At 46.4% G+C, this 15993-nt stretch overlaps 2 protein-coding genes across 2 annotated transcripts; one reads left to right on the top strand and one right to left on the bottom strand.

Moving 5' to 3' along the window:
• Nucleotides 1–110: 110 nt before the first annotated feature.
• Nucleotides 111–2548, top strand: LOC120959911 (uncharacterized). The gene is made up of 4 exons (XM_049608197.1): nucleotides 111–217; nucleotides 1036–1547; nucleotides 1599–1897; nucleotides 2083–2548. Exons 1-4 carry the CDS (start codon nucleotides 121–123, stop codon nucleotides 2333–2335), a joined length of 1161 nt encoding a protein of 386 aa, XP_049464154.1. The 5' UTR covers nucleotides 111–120; the 3' UTR covers nucleotides 2336–2548.
• A 57-nt stretch (nucleotides 2549–2605) lies between these two features.
• On the bottom strand, nucleotides 2606–10798 carry LOC120959907 (RNA-binding protein 39). Its single transcript, XM_040383669.2, has 4 exons — nucleotides 10472–10798; nucleotides 6388–6476; nucleotides 5363–6302; nucleotides 2606–4315 (listed from the first exon to the last, which is right to left on the bottom strand). Exons 1-4 carry the CDS (start codon nucleotides 10595–10597, stop codon nucleotides 3683–3685), a joined length of 1788 nt encoding a protein of 595 aa, XP_040239603.2. The 5' UTR covers nucleotides 10598–10798; the 3' UTR covers nucleotides 2606–3682.
• Nucleotides 10799–15993: the final 5195 nt, after the last annotated feature.

The raw sequence follows: 15993 nt of genomic DNA on the forward strand, positions 1-15993 counted from the left end.
GCACCAGTTTCTAGTTCAAGGCCAAGGGTAAAACATCAAACTCTAATCTCCACGGTAACAGGGCAAGGTTGTGCGTGTGTTTATAGATTTTTTGGTTGTAGCAGTAGCGGAGAGGGCACAATGGCGCAGCAAGTGCAGCACGTATTCAAGGCCACACTGGCCAAAACGGCGGGCCAAAGGGCGATGTCTACCGGTATCATCGGCACGTTGGATGGTGGTGAGTAAAAATGGTGATGCTTTTCGCTCTCGATATAAATAAGTTCTGTTCGGCTGCAACGCACTCGAAACCCCCCGTTAACTGCACATAAAAACCGGTTTGCACGGATGCATCGGAAACATATCCGGATTGCATGCAGCGGCAATCGTTGCCTTTGTGTTCACGAACGCAGTGCATGTTGATGGAGACAAGGAAATTGCAAAAAAACAAAGAATTATACTTTTGCATTATTTTCACAAGAGTACGAGGAATAATTTAAGCAAACTTGCTGTTCAATAAGATTCGTTGGGAGATTTTTGGTATAAATTTAAACGTAAAAAAGACGCATAAGATGTCATCCATGTTTTGGTTTTATCATTTTAAATTAAAGCAAGTCATAAAAGTGTTTGTTTGGCTTTCATACACAACGATGAATCATCCTCCTGGAACGTTCCCACTCCCCACCGCAATAATGAACATTATTTATCGACAAAGCAGTAAATATACATAAACCCACAACTGGTCTGGGCCGTACACCTTATTTTGCTACGTGACCAATGCATCGCCGTACAATGTTGCAATGCTTCGCATTTCTACTGTTGTACCGGTTTGATCCGGTTACTGTTGTGCTAGAAGAAACACGTCCCCTTCTGGAACGCAAACAGCTCTTCCCTCATGACCATTTTATGCAAATTTTGCATTGTTGATGACATGACGATTTAAGTGCAAATATACAAACACACCCGGTTTTTAAGTCGTAGTGAAAAATGATCCTCCATCCCATTTAAAATAGAATGAAACTTAATTCCCATTTTCCTTCTGTCTCTTTCTTTCTGTAGGTTCGGCGGCGAAGAAGACCGCAACACAATCGTCCGGTCTGCACATGTCCGTGCAGCGCAGCTATCCGCTGGCGGCCGCCCTTCCACTTCCCCCGAACATCGATGCATCGGAAACGAGACGCTTTTCGCCGTTGCGCTCGCGCGACATTAATGCGACGGCGCTGCTGACGCACCAATCGTACGCACCGAACGCCGGGCTGATCGACGTAACGGTGGACATGAGCAATGGTGGCCAGCAGGGTGCGGTCGATCCGCACGTCGAATCGTACGACTGTACCGGCGCGGTCAGCCTGAACTCGTCGATGCAGAGCAACGTGCCGAGCCCGTTCGGCGGCATGCACAAGTTTACGCATCTGAACATGCCGGGCGGTGCCTGGGCGCAGGAGAGCAAGTTCCTGTCGCACGAGCTGAACTCGTCGCACTACACCAACCTGCGGCAGGAGGTGCGCTCCGACTGGAGCAGCTACGAGGACCGTCCGATCAAGACGGAAGGTATGCAGCAGCACCAGCTGGTAGCGGGTGGTTTGTTGGCACGCTCGCGCTCATGGCCGGGGGGTGTGCAGCTAGGGTCGGGGGGATCGGTCAATTCGTTTTCCAGCGGTAGTAGTAGTAGGGCCTTTTCGCTAAGCTCGTCACACCTATTGGCAGTTTCGTTTGCACGCTCTAACAAAGCTTCTGCTAGTGGCAGCGCAGGGGAGCAAAATTCTGAGGGCAAGGGTGTGGCTAATGAGGAACAGGTTGTCCCCGTCTCGCGCAAAGATCGGCTCAAGAAGGCGATCAAGGAGTACGGCTCCACCGTGCTCGTGTTCCACGTCAGCATTAGTCTGGCGTCGTTGGGCACCTGCTATCTGCTGGTATCGAGGTTTGTACACTCCTACCGCGCTGTTCCGTCCGTCCGAAGAAGATGCTTGCTGTTCCTTTTGTTTAACAATGTCCTAAAAATTGTCTTTTTCTCAAATTTTAAAAACGAATTGTTTAATGATTATTTTCATCTATTTCACTATTTTTTCTGCTACTCACCGGTACTTTGTCGGCCACCCCATGCAGCGGAATAGATATGGTGTCGCTGTTGGAACGCATGGGCTGGGGCGATTCGGCGCTGGCCAGCAAGGCGGGTGCCGGCGCCGGCACGTTCGTCATCGCTTACGCCATCCACAAGGTGTTTGCGCCGGTGCGCATCAGCATCACGCTCGGTGCGACACCGCTCATCGTGCGCTACCTGCGCCGGAAGGGCATCCTGAAGCCACCAGCCGGCAGCTCGTCGTCCCCAGCATCATCGAAGCCGACTGAACAATCTTAGGAATAGGACATTCACCATTAAGCTGTGCTTTGGGCTGTTCGAGAGCGCTTAGCGGAGGCGGAGAGAGTGAGAGTTTGAGAATGGGATAGAGAGTGTATATTTTTATATTTGAAAAACATTTGCAATTATTCTGTTACGCATTCAGCAATAATAAAAAAAGCTATCATAGCAGTAGGTGCCGTACCAACGCACAAAGGTGCTGGTTTAAATATACATGAGAGAGCGTTTCTTTTTTTCGGAATTATTCAATCGTTAAAACAAGACCCGGACTCAGTTTAACGTTTCATCTTTCATTTGTCTTTCATATCTTGCCTGATACACACATAATGCTCTTAATGTCGCTACATATACCTTACGCTGCTCAGTAGTATGTAGTAGTAACCATAAAAACCTTAATTGTTAAAGTCGATCTTAATCATATTTCCGATGACACCCTTTGTTTTGTAATGCTATTGATTTCCCACATTTTGGTCTTACATTGCTATTGCTGTACTAGAGGTTTTCTCTTATTTTTGTTTTTGTCATCGAAATCTTGCCCCTCCCACCCGCCAATGTTAACTGGAAAATGTCTGACTAATCGATTTCGAAATAATGCACGTACTAAAAACAGATAAAATAAACCGAAATGTATGGTTTATCCCAACGAGTGTGAAAGCATTTTTAAATCAAACACCCATTACTTTATATTAAAAGTAAATCATGTACTGTTTGACATTTTCCCCCAACATTCCTTAACTTTTCCAAAAAAGGAGAAATAGTAAGAATTTACCTTTCTTGCCCCTCGTTAACATTCGGTTTTGCAGTAACCTGTTTCCTCCTACATCAAAGCCCCAGCAGCCATGTAGGATACGAGATCTTCGTCACTGCTTTTTGTTTGTTGTGTGTGTGTGCGTGTTCGTAAAATGGGCTCCTCCTTCCGCTTAATATCACATATTTGTCGGGGGAAAAACAGAAAGCTATATAAATTGCTCATTTTTTTCTTAATCTTTACATCGTCCTTTGTCCCCCTCCACCGCCGTACTGTTTCCAATCTACAGCTGTTCTTTCGTCGAATCGTTTTGTTTCAATCGACGGCTCCCAAACAATCCTGATCGCATGGCTTGGGATTTACTAAAGGGAAAATACGACTTGTACTAGGTAGTAGTGTTCTAGCTGACCAGAGGAGGCTCACACAGCACAGTGCCGCGCTGCTAGATTGTTCTCTTTTCTTAGTGCGAAAAGGCCCAGGTAACACTCGAAATGAGAACTTTACGATTCCCCATTTACGTCCGTACGCACAACGGACCAGCTGTTACTAGAAGTGTATGTTTGTGTGTAAAAAGAAAAAGCTTGCAGCGATTATACCTCTCAACCGGATCGCTTCGGCTGCAGCATGGTAACGGACTGGGCCGCTTCCGGGAACAGGTTGTAATAGTTGATCAGCGGTACGTAGGCCGCCCCGATCACGCGCCCCGCAAACCACCGCCCGTGCAGTGCGTTGACGGCGAGCACGGCCGTCGCGATGCTGGGACACTTGACGTACACGTTGCCCGAGGGCGACTGCTTGTCCACGTACACGTGCTGCACGCCGCCGTGCTTGTTGCACTCCTCTATCACGTCGTCCTGTATCTCCAGATCCCAGTTCGGGTTGGTTTCGGTCGCCGGGTCGAACATGTTCGACAGCAGGAAGCACTGGGTGGCGATCGGGGGCGACTGCATGATCGGTTGCTGCGGTACGGGCTGCGGGGCAGTGGCGAGCAATGCGTCGGCGGCGGCCCGCGGCACGGCCAGGCCGGCCCCCTCGGCTAGCTTGAACATAAGCTGCAGCCGTCCGGTTGCGCCCAGCTCGATGCCACTGCGGTCCATCTCGTCCGTGTCCAGCGAGGCGTGCGTAGTTACGTCCAACCGTTCCGTCACGTTGCCCACCTTCATGGGGCGTCCTGCTAGCTCGAATCCGTTCAGCTGTTCCAGTGCTTTTTTCGCATCGTCGGCATTGTGGAACTGAAAGCAAAACGAGAAGAAACATGTTTAATTGTTTAAAGGTGTCAACGCGGGTTTTGTTTTAATGTTATTTTGTACGAATTTCTGATTAACTATCTGTACAATCTCGCAATGAAAACGATCACATTCCACGTAAAGGGTAAGCAATCTAAAAAGTGCAAGATCAACAGCCTTCGCAAGAAGACTGAATTTGATATTGCATACTCTTCCCCTCGATTGCAAACGATTAATCGCAATCAAGTCAAGGAGTATGCTAAAATATAGAAAATATAAATATAAATTTGACTATCTGCGTCAACGACTGATAATAATTTCTTCTGCTGATTTTGAGTGTGTGGCTTACATGTTAGTGTATGATTTCACAATGAAAACGATTACATTCCATTGCGGGAAAGGAATCTAATATTTGCAAAATCCTCAGCTTTCAGATGAAAACTGAATCTTGATATTGCATACTCTTCCCCTCGATGGCAAACGATTAATCGCAATCAAGTCAAGGAGTATGCTAACAAAATATAAATAAAAATAAAATTGTGTGTCCATTCATAGTCAGAGCGTTTCTTCTGCAGTTTCTAATGCAACCTTATTTGCTATGTTTTGTATGATTTCACAATGAAAACGATCACATTCCACCTGAACGGTAAGCAATCTAAAAAGTGCAAGATCTTCAGCATTCTTACGAAAACTGAGTGTGATATTGCATACTCTTCCCCTCGATAGCAAACGATGAATCGCGATCAAGTCAAGGAGTATGCAGGAATAATTATAGCTATTTCAATTGCAGACTTCATGTACCGCCACTAAAGACTGTGTATGTATGTTCTCGATTAATCTCCGAATGAGTAAAGTACAATCAAAGTTGAGTAATAATTTGTTCTTGTAAAAATAGAGAACAAGCCATCAATTTCATTTCGCACACTTTGGTCCTTTCATTGCAAACCAACAATCGCAATCAAGTCATTCAGTATGCAGTAAAAGATGCATCTATCGTACGTAATGCGATAAAAATACGCAACAAACAGAAGAGAAAGTAAACACTATACTTACTGTGATAAATCCGTAGCCCTTCGAGCGTCCCGTGTCGGCATCCATGATGAGCTGGATGTTATCGATCTTGCCGAACGGTTCGAAGATACCGTTCAGCATATCCTCCGTGATGTTGAAATGCAGCGAGCCCACGTACAGACGCATCGGGCCGGACGGGTTCTTGGGCGGTGCAACCGGCGGCTGGCTGGCCATACGGTTCTTTTCCGCCTGCGTGTGCTGCACGCTGATCGGTATGCCGAGCAGCTTCTGCCCGGACAGCCCCAGCGCCAGCGCGACCGACTCGGGATCCTTAAACTCAATGTAGGCGATACCCTTGAAGCGCTTCGTTTTGTTGCACGTGATCAGACGGACGTCGCGCACCTTGCCTACGCTCGAGAAGAACTCTTCCAGGTCGCGCGCATGGATGCGCTGGGACAGCTGCATGCAGAAGACGGTACGCGCATCCCGATCCTCCTGGCTCATCTCTTCCAGCGGCGATCGATCACGGTAGTAGCCGGAGCCACCTCGTCCCCTTCCCCGGTAGGGTTTGGGGGACATCGAGCGACGGCCACGGCCCATGCCCCGTCCACCGTCCCTCGAACGGCTGCGACGGCGATAGTCTCGTTCGCGAGACCGGCGTCGATGATCAACGCGATCACGAGATCGACGCTTCTCAACCACTACCTCCCGCCGATGGTGATCGCTCTTGCCGCGGTCCTTTTCCTTCGAGCGGTCCTTCGAACGGTCGCGGCGCGCTGGCGAACGGGACTTGCTGCGATCCTTGCTGCGACGGCGCTCCTTGTCGCGGGTACGGCCGGGCGAACCGGAACGATGCTTTTTGGAGGCCTTTTCACCGTCCCGATCGCGTTCACGGTCACGCTCACGCTCGCGGTCACGGTCGCGCTCACGATCACGGTCCCGCTCACGTTCTCTTTCGCGTTCGCGCGAACGACTGCGGTGGCTGTTGGAAAATTTAAAACAAATTAGTCAACTGTCTTTTCCGTTTAAAGGTTGACATATCGTTTTGTCATTGATTTGCGACTTACCGTGAGGATTTGCTATGACCATTTTCCTTAGATTTTTTCTCTCCATTCGTTGTGGCGCCATTTTCTACCGGTGAGGCGGCAGCATCATCCTGGTTTTGGGGGTGAATAGCAAGCAGCGTCATCGATGGACGGGTTGATGAAGAAAGCAGAGCACACACATATAGGGCACGTCGTAAACCGTACCGAGAAGATAAGGTCGTATTCGAGAAAATGAAAATGATGCATACGCGCAATTGGCATTGAACAGTAGAAGGGTTTAAGTTGATTTTGGGGTGGTGGTTTGAGTTGCAGGACCACGCGCAACAACACCCGCGTGATGATTGTTTCACGCCGTTCGTGAATAGCGCGAATAGAGATGAAGTGTAAAAAAAGAAAACAACAAAAAAAGAAAAGGGAAAGAGAAGAGAAAACAACAAAATAGTGGATTAATTTAGTGCGTTGCATAGATGTGTCGGATTCGCGCAAATCCCTCCAGCAGGTGCGGGAAATAGTCGCTCTCTCTATCTCAGTGTTGCAGCAATGAAACGGCGCGTGTCACCGCCGCGCACGCACACCAGAAGTCATATGCAAATATAAGAGAAAAACAAATACAACATGGGAGGCAACACATTGAAGATACGTTCAAGTCGACGAACAGTGCGTTCTCTTAGACTTAGCCCAACTTAGCACCGTGCATCAAGCGTGTGTCTTTTGCGCATCTTCACCTCACTGACACGTGGCTGGGGTTCGGTATTCGGTAAACCTACGCAGAAGAAATGAAACGTAAAAAAGTGGTGTTGGAACTCTCCAGCGTGTATGTTCTCCACAATTTTGGCTAAGTGCACACAGATGACCGCACACAGCGCAGGATCGCTTAAACCTTATTAATCTCTTCTTCCGCAGACCAGCCACAGCGCGCGGGGGAGAAGAGACGAGTCGGACGGCTCTGCGAAACGGCGGGCCCATGGTTTAGAGGTTTATGAGCGGACACAGGTGTAATGTTGGTTGAATTCTGCAATTACAACACATTGTATTCTGTTATGGGACACACGAACTTACGTTTCAGCATTGTTTGTAAGTGCATTTGATCGCGCGCTTATAGGCAACGGTTATTGCGGGAGACCTATGGTATAGTTATTGCTTTTAAATGGTAAACTCTCCGAAGGCAGACGTGTGACAGTGCCTTCACACTTGCCCCATCTCTCTGTCTCTCTCTCTCTCATACGCCAGAAGACATCCGGGCGGGTGGGGGAGTGTTATCAACGCATTAAGAGCAATTAATCTGCAAAAGGAAAATAATGCCTTTAGCGATTGCTCGCGTAGCAAACAAATTCTATCCAAAGCAAATGCTAAAGAGCGTGTGTGTCTTCCATTCCGATAGAATTACCAATGACCGTCACTCATACGCACAGCTCGGACCATGTGTCATCCTACCGAATGGCATCAACTCAAAGGGATTGACCAATTTAGCCAGCAGCTACTTCACAGCTGGGAGCGACGTATCTGAATTGTTCGACATCTGCAAAGAATCTGTTCAAATATTTGATAGAACACACGCACACACACAGGGACACACGATAGCAGCATCGTCGATATCGTCACCAGTAACGATGACGAGCAGCCAGCCATGCATCCCTTCGAGAGGGGATGCTGTCGTATGCGCGCCATTACTAGAGTATGTACAACTGTTGCCCAACACTAGACCGACGATCATCGAAATAATCACGAACCTAGAAAAAAGTCTACAGATTCTAATTAGGTGGAGAGGGAGAGTGAGAGAGAGACAGTGGAAGCCTCGGCCGGTCGCTCCTCAATTGGCGCTAACCGGATGCATCAGCGCGGTTGGTTGTCTGGATGCCCGTAATACGCCCTCAATAAGCAACCAGTGGACACCTGTAAAGAGAGCACCGAACGAACTACTTCGATATGTTTTGTCCCCTAGTATTTCTGCTGTATGTAAGAGCCTACACGTTGCTTCGTGAAAGATTTTTCGAGCCGATGATGATCCGCTGTGACGACGGTTATCTATTCAAACTTTGCTTGAAACGGACGATTACCTAGAACGAGCAGAGACTAAGGCCAAGGAGAGGGGCACATGTATGCCACACGCATTTGAACGGTATCGAGAGTATTTGATACTTGATTTGTTGTTAATACTATACAAATGTCTATACTTTTGCTTCGATATTTTTGAAATGCAGATGGTAATAAGTACAATAGCCACAGCCACCTCGGGATGATGTAGCTAGTGCGCCTCAAATCCAAGCCAACCAGGAACTGTAGCCAACATACGCAAACTTTGGCACGAGAGAGAACTATATGCGAGGGAAAATAAAACCGCGATTAAATATGCACGACGAAACACTTGCCTCGTCGGTATCGTACGCGCACAACTTGGATGAACTTAACGGTGTTGTGTTTGTTTGTGATCTGTTCACGAACGACCATCGGCCATCTAGAACAGAGATGGAGGAAATCTAAGAAGGAATACTACGTATGGACAACGTTCAAAAGCTGCACATTAATATTACAGGACGGAGAAGACTTTCTAGTGTTTTTATCTCTAATGCCTGAGGCGAACACGTTGAATGGAGAGTATTTTGCGATCCACTATTCGTGCGCATTTCTTCTTTAGCTTACATACATAAATAAAATTATAATAATAGTTAGTGTGCGTACTTTTTTTTTGATAAGCTTTTGCTTCTTCTTTTGCTTGCCTCTCCTTGTATGCCCTCTTTAGGGAGGACACTTCCTCTATCGTAAGGAACAAGGGCATTTGCTGCCGCATACAATGATATCTTGGTGTGTGTCAATATCGTGACTGATCTTTAATTGCTTAGAGCTTTGTATTTGTATTTGTGTATTTTTGCCTACTTTGATTCCAACCAGCAGACACAGAGCAGCCTTTACAGAGATCAGCCTAGAAAAATAAAGAGAAAGTTCCACTTTAATCACATTTGGTTCCGTGGGTCACTTGCCTGGCGGTCGTATTGTGTATTTTTTTTAAATAGTTCTTTTTTTATGCTACGGATAGTAAAAGAGCCACGAAAGTACAGTTCAAGGGATGTTTGTGATGCTAAAATTAAAGAGCTAACGGATAAGGTCAAAAGTGGAGTAGGGAATTGCGAAGAAAATGGGAACAGTAGAAAACGGAAAAAAACGTAGGAAAAGGGGATTTTTCGTTGCTCTTGATTGCTTAACGCTCGCAGGGATAAAATGATTTGTGGTTCTTTATCCGTTAATCTCATGTGATGTTGTGGGTGGGAGGGAAAGAGTAGTTTCGTTGCAGTAATAGGATATTTTGCAGTTTTCGTGTATTAATTGGGTATGTACCTTTGTCTTGGAAGCTGAATACACACACTCTCTGTACCAAACTCATACCGGAACCTGACATTAGTATCGTCTATAAAATGCAGAAACGAGGAAAATTCATGTCATTTACCTTTTATCGAATAGATTGTTTTTTGTTTTTGATTTTTTTTGCAGATAATGTGAATTGGTTGGTAATGGTTGTTAATAAACATACATAGTTATACGATTATTGCTCTGGTTTCTGTTTTTCTTCTCTCAGTACAGCACTTACATACTACGGAAGATTATTATGTACACAACAGCGCACAGTTTGGCCACCTTTTTCGTAGCAATACAAAGAGTCTTACAAATTATGCTATTTTACAAGACCAACTCGAGGAACTCTACTTTGACTGCGTATATTGAACCATGAGATGAAAAGGAAAGCGGTGCCCTTGAATGGGACAGAGGCGAGAGTAAACATTGCTAGCGTTAACTTCCGGAACACGGCTGACGAGCCTCCGTGATCGGTTGTCTCTTTCCTTTCCATCAGCATATGCAGCAGCAGGCTGCTTTACGTTTCTAGCCTCGAGCAACATTCACACACACACGCGCGCACTTATACATCTTCGCACACGCACGCATCAATCTATTGAAACAGCTTTGCAGCGTGTGTGCGTTCTCGAACTTACAACAAAAAATATCTCTGGCCACACGTGTGGAGCACGATTAGCAAGAAACAGGATTCTAAAGAGAATACAATCACACGCACAGCACAAATGTAAGCTCTGCGGGTGGCACCAACGGCACTTACCTCCTTGTTGTAGGGCGCCTCTAGCAGATTCAGCACCTCATTATTGAGCTCGTCATCCGCCGCCATCTTGTCCGAGATGTGGTGCTCTTTCCGTGTTTCGTGATCGTAAAATGTGGTACTTTTCATTCCGCGTACAACTGTTCGGATGAGCGGATGCACTTTAGCTACTGCAGTTGCTGTCGATGCAGGGGATCACTTTCTTCGCAAAGGTGGCTTTTTTAGCGCGATTGTGTGACGAAATGTGGAATAAATCGCACGAAAGAATTTCACAGCTGGCTGTTGTGTTGGACTGTGTGGAATCAAGATGGCGTACACTGTGCGAAGCAAATCTCGCTTTGACATAAGCAGCGCGGACGCTTGTGTTGATACATACGGGTTGACTTCTTCGAAGGGAGCGATACACGTTTCGGTTTAAAAAAATGACGGTTACGTTGTTGGTCTGTTGTGAGTGATGGGATTTCATATTGAAAATGCTAATTGTTCGTGTAAACATATAGTTTTATTATTTCACAGAGATTATATTAAATTAAATGCAAAAATTACAGTAGATAAAAGGTGTTTGTTAAGATATATCTTACATGTCGTGTGAAACAAATTGGTTGTAAAGTAAAGAAAATGTTACTGCAGTCAGTAATTGTACAAACCGCTCATTTGGTGTTAAATAGCACGCTATTGAAGGTGTTGTCTTTGATTGGTTCCATTTGGGAGTGCGTCGACTGCCAATAATGGCCACACCTTTGGGCAATGGTTCAACAAGCGGCAGCATGGTTGAAACGACGAGCAGTAAAGCGACGATTGCCACTTTGTAGTTATATATTTTATCCATACGATTGGCGTGTCGGTTCTGTGAAATGGTTTTGTTGCTACACTACAATTTAAACATGTGAAAAACATACCCAAAACAATTAGTTCACTAGCGACAAATGAAACATCACAACATTGCGCCTTACCTACACGTGAGCAGCTATCTAACTGGATGCGCAACAGGCTACTTTTTTTACAAGTGCGCAATAACTAATAAGCAGAAATCTTGTTGGAATTATTAATTCGCTTTATGTAAACAAAAATGTAAGATTTTATCACCGATAGCTCCAAATAAATGACGCTTAATTGTCTCCTATTTTGAGGCTAACTGCATTTCATTTTCTCAGAGCGTGTAGGTATCGCGAGCGAGTGTGCGCAGCTCGAAGCGTTGGATTGCGCAGCTCGGAATTCCTCTCTCTCTTTATTTCTCTTTGGTTTCGCGTCTATCATTTCGCTGCAGTGGGTAGGAATGTCATTTTAGGTACAAATTTATCCGGCACTACATCTGTATCAGTAATTCCAAACAAAAAAGCTAAGAAGTGAAACAAAAAAAATGTAAAAAGTGAGTCATTGTTAACTCCCTTATCAGTATCATAACACAAACGGACACGATCTTGTAACGCAACCATCAACTTGTACTGTTACTATAAAACAACAATAAAGGGTACATAAAACCGCAACATCTGTATTCCACTAGAGTGTCTGCTTTTTCCATTAGCAACCCCCCGCACTCGGCTGACGATCGATAAAAAAAAAAAAAAACAAAACAAAAAATACAACCCAGAAGGTTTAACACATAAACCATCGTCCCGATTTGACTTCCCACATACACATTCCCGGCACACTTTAACCGGGTGCTTTAAGCGTCCAATTAAATCCATTCAAACGCGCCAGTTCGTGGCAGTTTGGAACTGGAAGCAACCGTTTTTGCCGCAGTCCCTACAGCGCTGGGCATGGCTGGGGAAAAAAGAAGAACGGGTAACTGCGACGCCACATAAGAAACCGCATCGTCAAACCGATTTCCACAAGCATAACAGTGTGTTAGATTAAACAACAAAAAAACGAGAGAGAGAGAGAGAGAAAAAAAGGACAACTCCCATGCTATCCCGAACCTTTCCAGGCAACCAGGTTGGTTCCGCAACCAGGAAATAAGGTCACTGAGTCAATAAACTCAGCGGGCGGAGGTACGTCTAGCCGCGGGGGGGAGGGTGTGGGAGCGGGGCTGGAGTTGAGGGTGCAGCGATACGGGCTTAGAGCTTCCGCAGTCGTTAGGGCGCGCTCGGCCCTGGAGTTTGTAACGAATTCGAACTGCACGCGCTGAGTAACCGAACAGAACAGCTGTCGGCTAGAGCTACCGTGCAATGTCAGATAAAGGGCAACCAGGGGGTTTGGGAGAAACCCCCCCCCACGAGGGAAGAGGGTGGTCATTCCCATTCCCGATAGGCGATTTGTAAGCATGCACAGGCAATTACGGAGGGGGGAGGGGACGGAACGTTGTGCGCGTGGTATTAGATCGAAATGTTTCACGCGCGTGTCCTGGTTGATGGAGGATTTGTTGTTTAAATTCAGGACTCCGCGTCCCAAACAGGGTTTACGGTTGTTTGTCGACGTTTGGGCCCAGCCAACACAGCACAGGAAGGAGCGACAGAGAGAGAGAGAGAGAGAGAGAGAGAGAGAGAGAGAGAGAGAGAGAGAAAGAGAGAGAATGAGTCGTTCTTTGCCACCTCCCGCCATTAACCGTTCATTATTTATGCATTAAGGACTTGGTGGTGCCATATCGACGATGTACGAATTGCACACGTGACCACTACTACTACTACTACTACCACAAATACTACTGCTTCTACCCCAAACGGGTAGGTGAGCTACACTACCCCGAGAGGGGAGGGTAGACAACTTTTATGCAAAAAAAAGAAAACAAAACATAATACGATGCAGTGCCTCGGAGCCGCGGTGTGGACGACTATTAGTCACGCCAGGAAGCACAGGGATGCGGAAGTTAGCAACCAAGTTAGCTGGGCAACAAACGGTAGCACTCGCGCTGCGCTGGCTAATCGTTTTAATTGGGTAAATGGTAATCTAGTTTCTCATTTCATTCTACTGAGCTCATCGGTATCAAATTAACTGACCATCCAGTACGAAATCGAATTAGGCGAGTTAATTAGTGAGAGAAGGGGATATAAAAGAAGGAATTAAAAAGGCTTTTCACGCTGGTAAGGTGTGTCCGTTGCAAGAGCTTTGCAACAGTTTTATTCAGTTTGGGAATGGGTCGTTTAAACGGGCTTAGTGTCTGTTTCACTAAAAAAAAAGGACAGTCACATGTATTCACAATGTGTTCTTAGTACAGTCTGATCATAGTGAGGTGGCCTCTCATCAGACAAAAAACAGCTTCCTTAGAAGGTCAATGTCCCCATATGGCCGCAAGATTTGCAACATTCTATATCCCACTAACGAGAGGGATGGGCAAAATAATCCGGGAAGGCAGCAAATGGAAGTCATTTATCATGTGGACAAAACGCACACATGCTCAGCAGCCAGACGGTTAAACGCCGCTTCCTGTTACTCCTCGGTTACTCGGACAAATCTGGTAGAAAACTGGTGAAAGCTGTGCCGAAGACTGTGTAGCGTGCGGTTAACCTCATGGATAACATGGTGGTACTTCCGGTCGTGGTAAGGATTGTGCCGGAAGAATGGGATATTGAAGAGTTGAGAGAGAGAGAGAGAGAGAGAGAGAGAGAGAGAGACAGACAGAGAGAGAGAGACCATGTATTGATGTAAGAGTATGTGATCTTGCTGTATGATTTATTGCACGATCTCAGGTGGTTGTAGCCTCAGATGGGAAGTTCTCGTACGCATAGGAAAGGAAACAAAAAAACCTGAAATATAAATATGAAAGTAGCCACTGAAATAATTCATGAGTAATTAAATAATCACAGAACCAGTACAAAGTTGCCTTACGGCAGGCTCATGATCCCAGGATCGTTTGACAGGATGGCAAAGGAAGAGCAAGGTTTCATTTACAGGCGAACCACACGCAAGGTCACGGTAAGCTTTCTTTTCCCAGGTCTGTTATTGCAGCTACGAACACATTGTACAAGCTGAGATGTAACGAACAGGTAAGTTAATTAAGTTCGCGTTAGACCGGCACCGGTTCTAGACGGATACACAGCTCCCCGAGCAAACCCACCAGACGGTTGTAATGTGCGTAGCTGGGAATGAGCTTTTTCCTTTTCTCAGCCTTGTTCCACCCAGCACTGCCACTAAACCTGTCATCACCGTACCATCTTGTGTGTGTGTGGGTTTTTTTTTGTTTTTATGCCGGTACGCTGCAGCTGAGTTTTATCATAATCAGCGTCAACATTAATGTTGCTCACGCCGCGCGCACGCCAATGATGCACCAGGCTCCTTACCAACCGCCAGCAACGGAGACGCATGTCGTCACGAACGGTAGGGGTTGCGTGCCAGCCACCAGAAAGGGGGAAAGATGAGAGGCTCCTTCTACTAGTTCGTCAGCCGGTGGGGTTGTTTTTGTGTGTGTGTCTGTGTGCTGATTATGATTGTTTGTGACAGCTGGCTGGAGGAGATTGAATGCGAAGCGAGCAGCAGATTAGTGTGTGTGTGCGCATTCGCATGAGAAGGAAAGGGAATTCAGTGCCCTTCGCTACCTAGATATTATATCCATCTTTTTTAGCATCATCCGTCAAAATGTGCCATACCATCATCACTCACGAACACACACACAGCCACCGCCGGGAGAACGTTCCAGTTGGGTTTTGGTTTTTCTTTGCCCGCTCCGGCCGACATCTCGCAAAACAAGATTTGTTTGCAGAGACTGGACGGTTTACAAAGGTTTTTTTTCTGTGTGTTTGTGAGAGTGAACTTCTGCTTGGGGAAGCCTCAATTTAGCAGTATCATTTAGTTCCGTGTTGAGCTCAGGGTCATGGACCTTTTGCGCAAAGAGGAAAAAGTTTCGCGCGTATTAGCGCGGTTACCATTATCATGCTACGACGCGTACGCCTTCGGTGAGCGATGACAAATGGGTGTCCCTTTTTTGCTGTCCGCTAGCAAGCTTTTCCCACTGTCTCTGTACAGAGCCCTGTGACCCGCGAGGGGGTAATATTTGCGGTCCTATCCCCTCGCTGTGGCACTCTGACGCGCGTCAGTTGCGTAGCGCATCGGGTTTTTATCAAATCGCTGTGTGGCGCATGGTGGTGTACGATCGTTAAAAAGTTCGCTCTGCACAGGGAATCTAATTCAATTAGCGATATTTTTCGTTTGTTTACGTCACCGCGTCTGAATGCCACAAACCCCCCCCCCCTCCCCTGGGATCAATACTGTTAAAATATGGATAAATAATATAAGATAGAGCAAATTTCCTGGGACTTACGACACACGCCGCCCCATTGGTGCACACTGCACAAAGACGGTATGGTGCCCACCTCGCTGCAGTGGGAATTTGTGTACGACACGGCGGTAAAACAAAGGCAGTAATAATAAATTACGTGCTCCATTGCCTTGCACCTTCCCTTCTCCATCCCATCGATCGGTTTGGTGGTGGCGTTGTTGCATAAGCGCCGTTGGTTGCAACATAGTTTGCAACCGTCTAATCAATGATATACTGTGGTGCAAGTAGGCGTTTTCCAATGGCGGGGAACATCTGGTTTGCAACTAAAACGGAATTGATACACAAGTGACAGGAGGTAAGACAAATTGTGTGA

This window comes from Anopheles coluzzii, chromosome 3 (genome assembly GCF_943734685.1).
Source record: "Anopheles coluzzii chromosome 3, AcolN3, whole genome shotgun sequence".
Lineage (NCBI taxonomy): Eukaryota > Metazoa > Arthropoda > Insecta > Diptera > Culicidae > Anopheles > Anopheles coluzzii.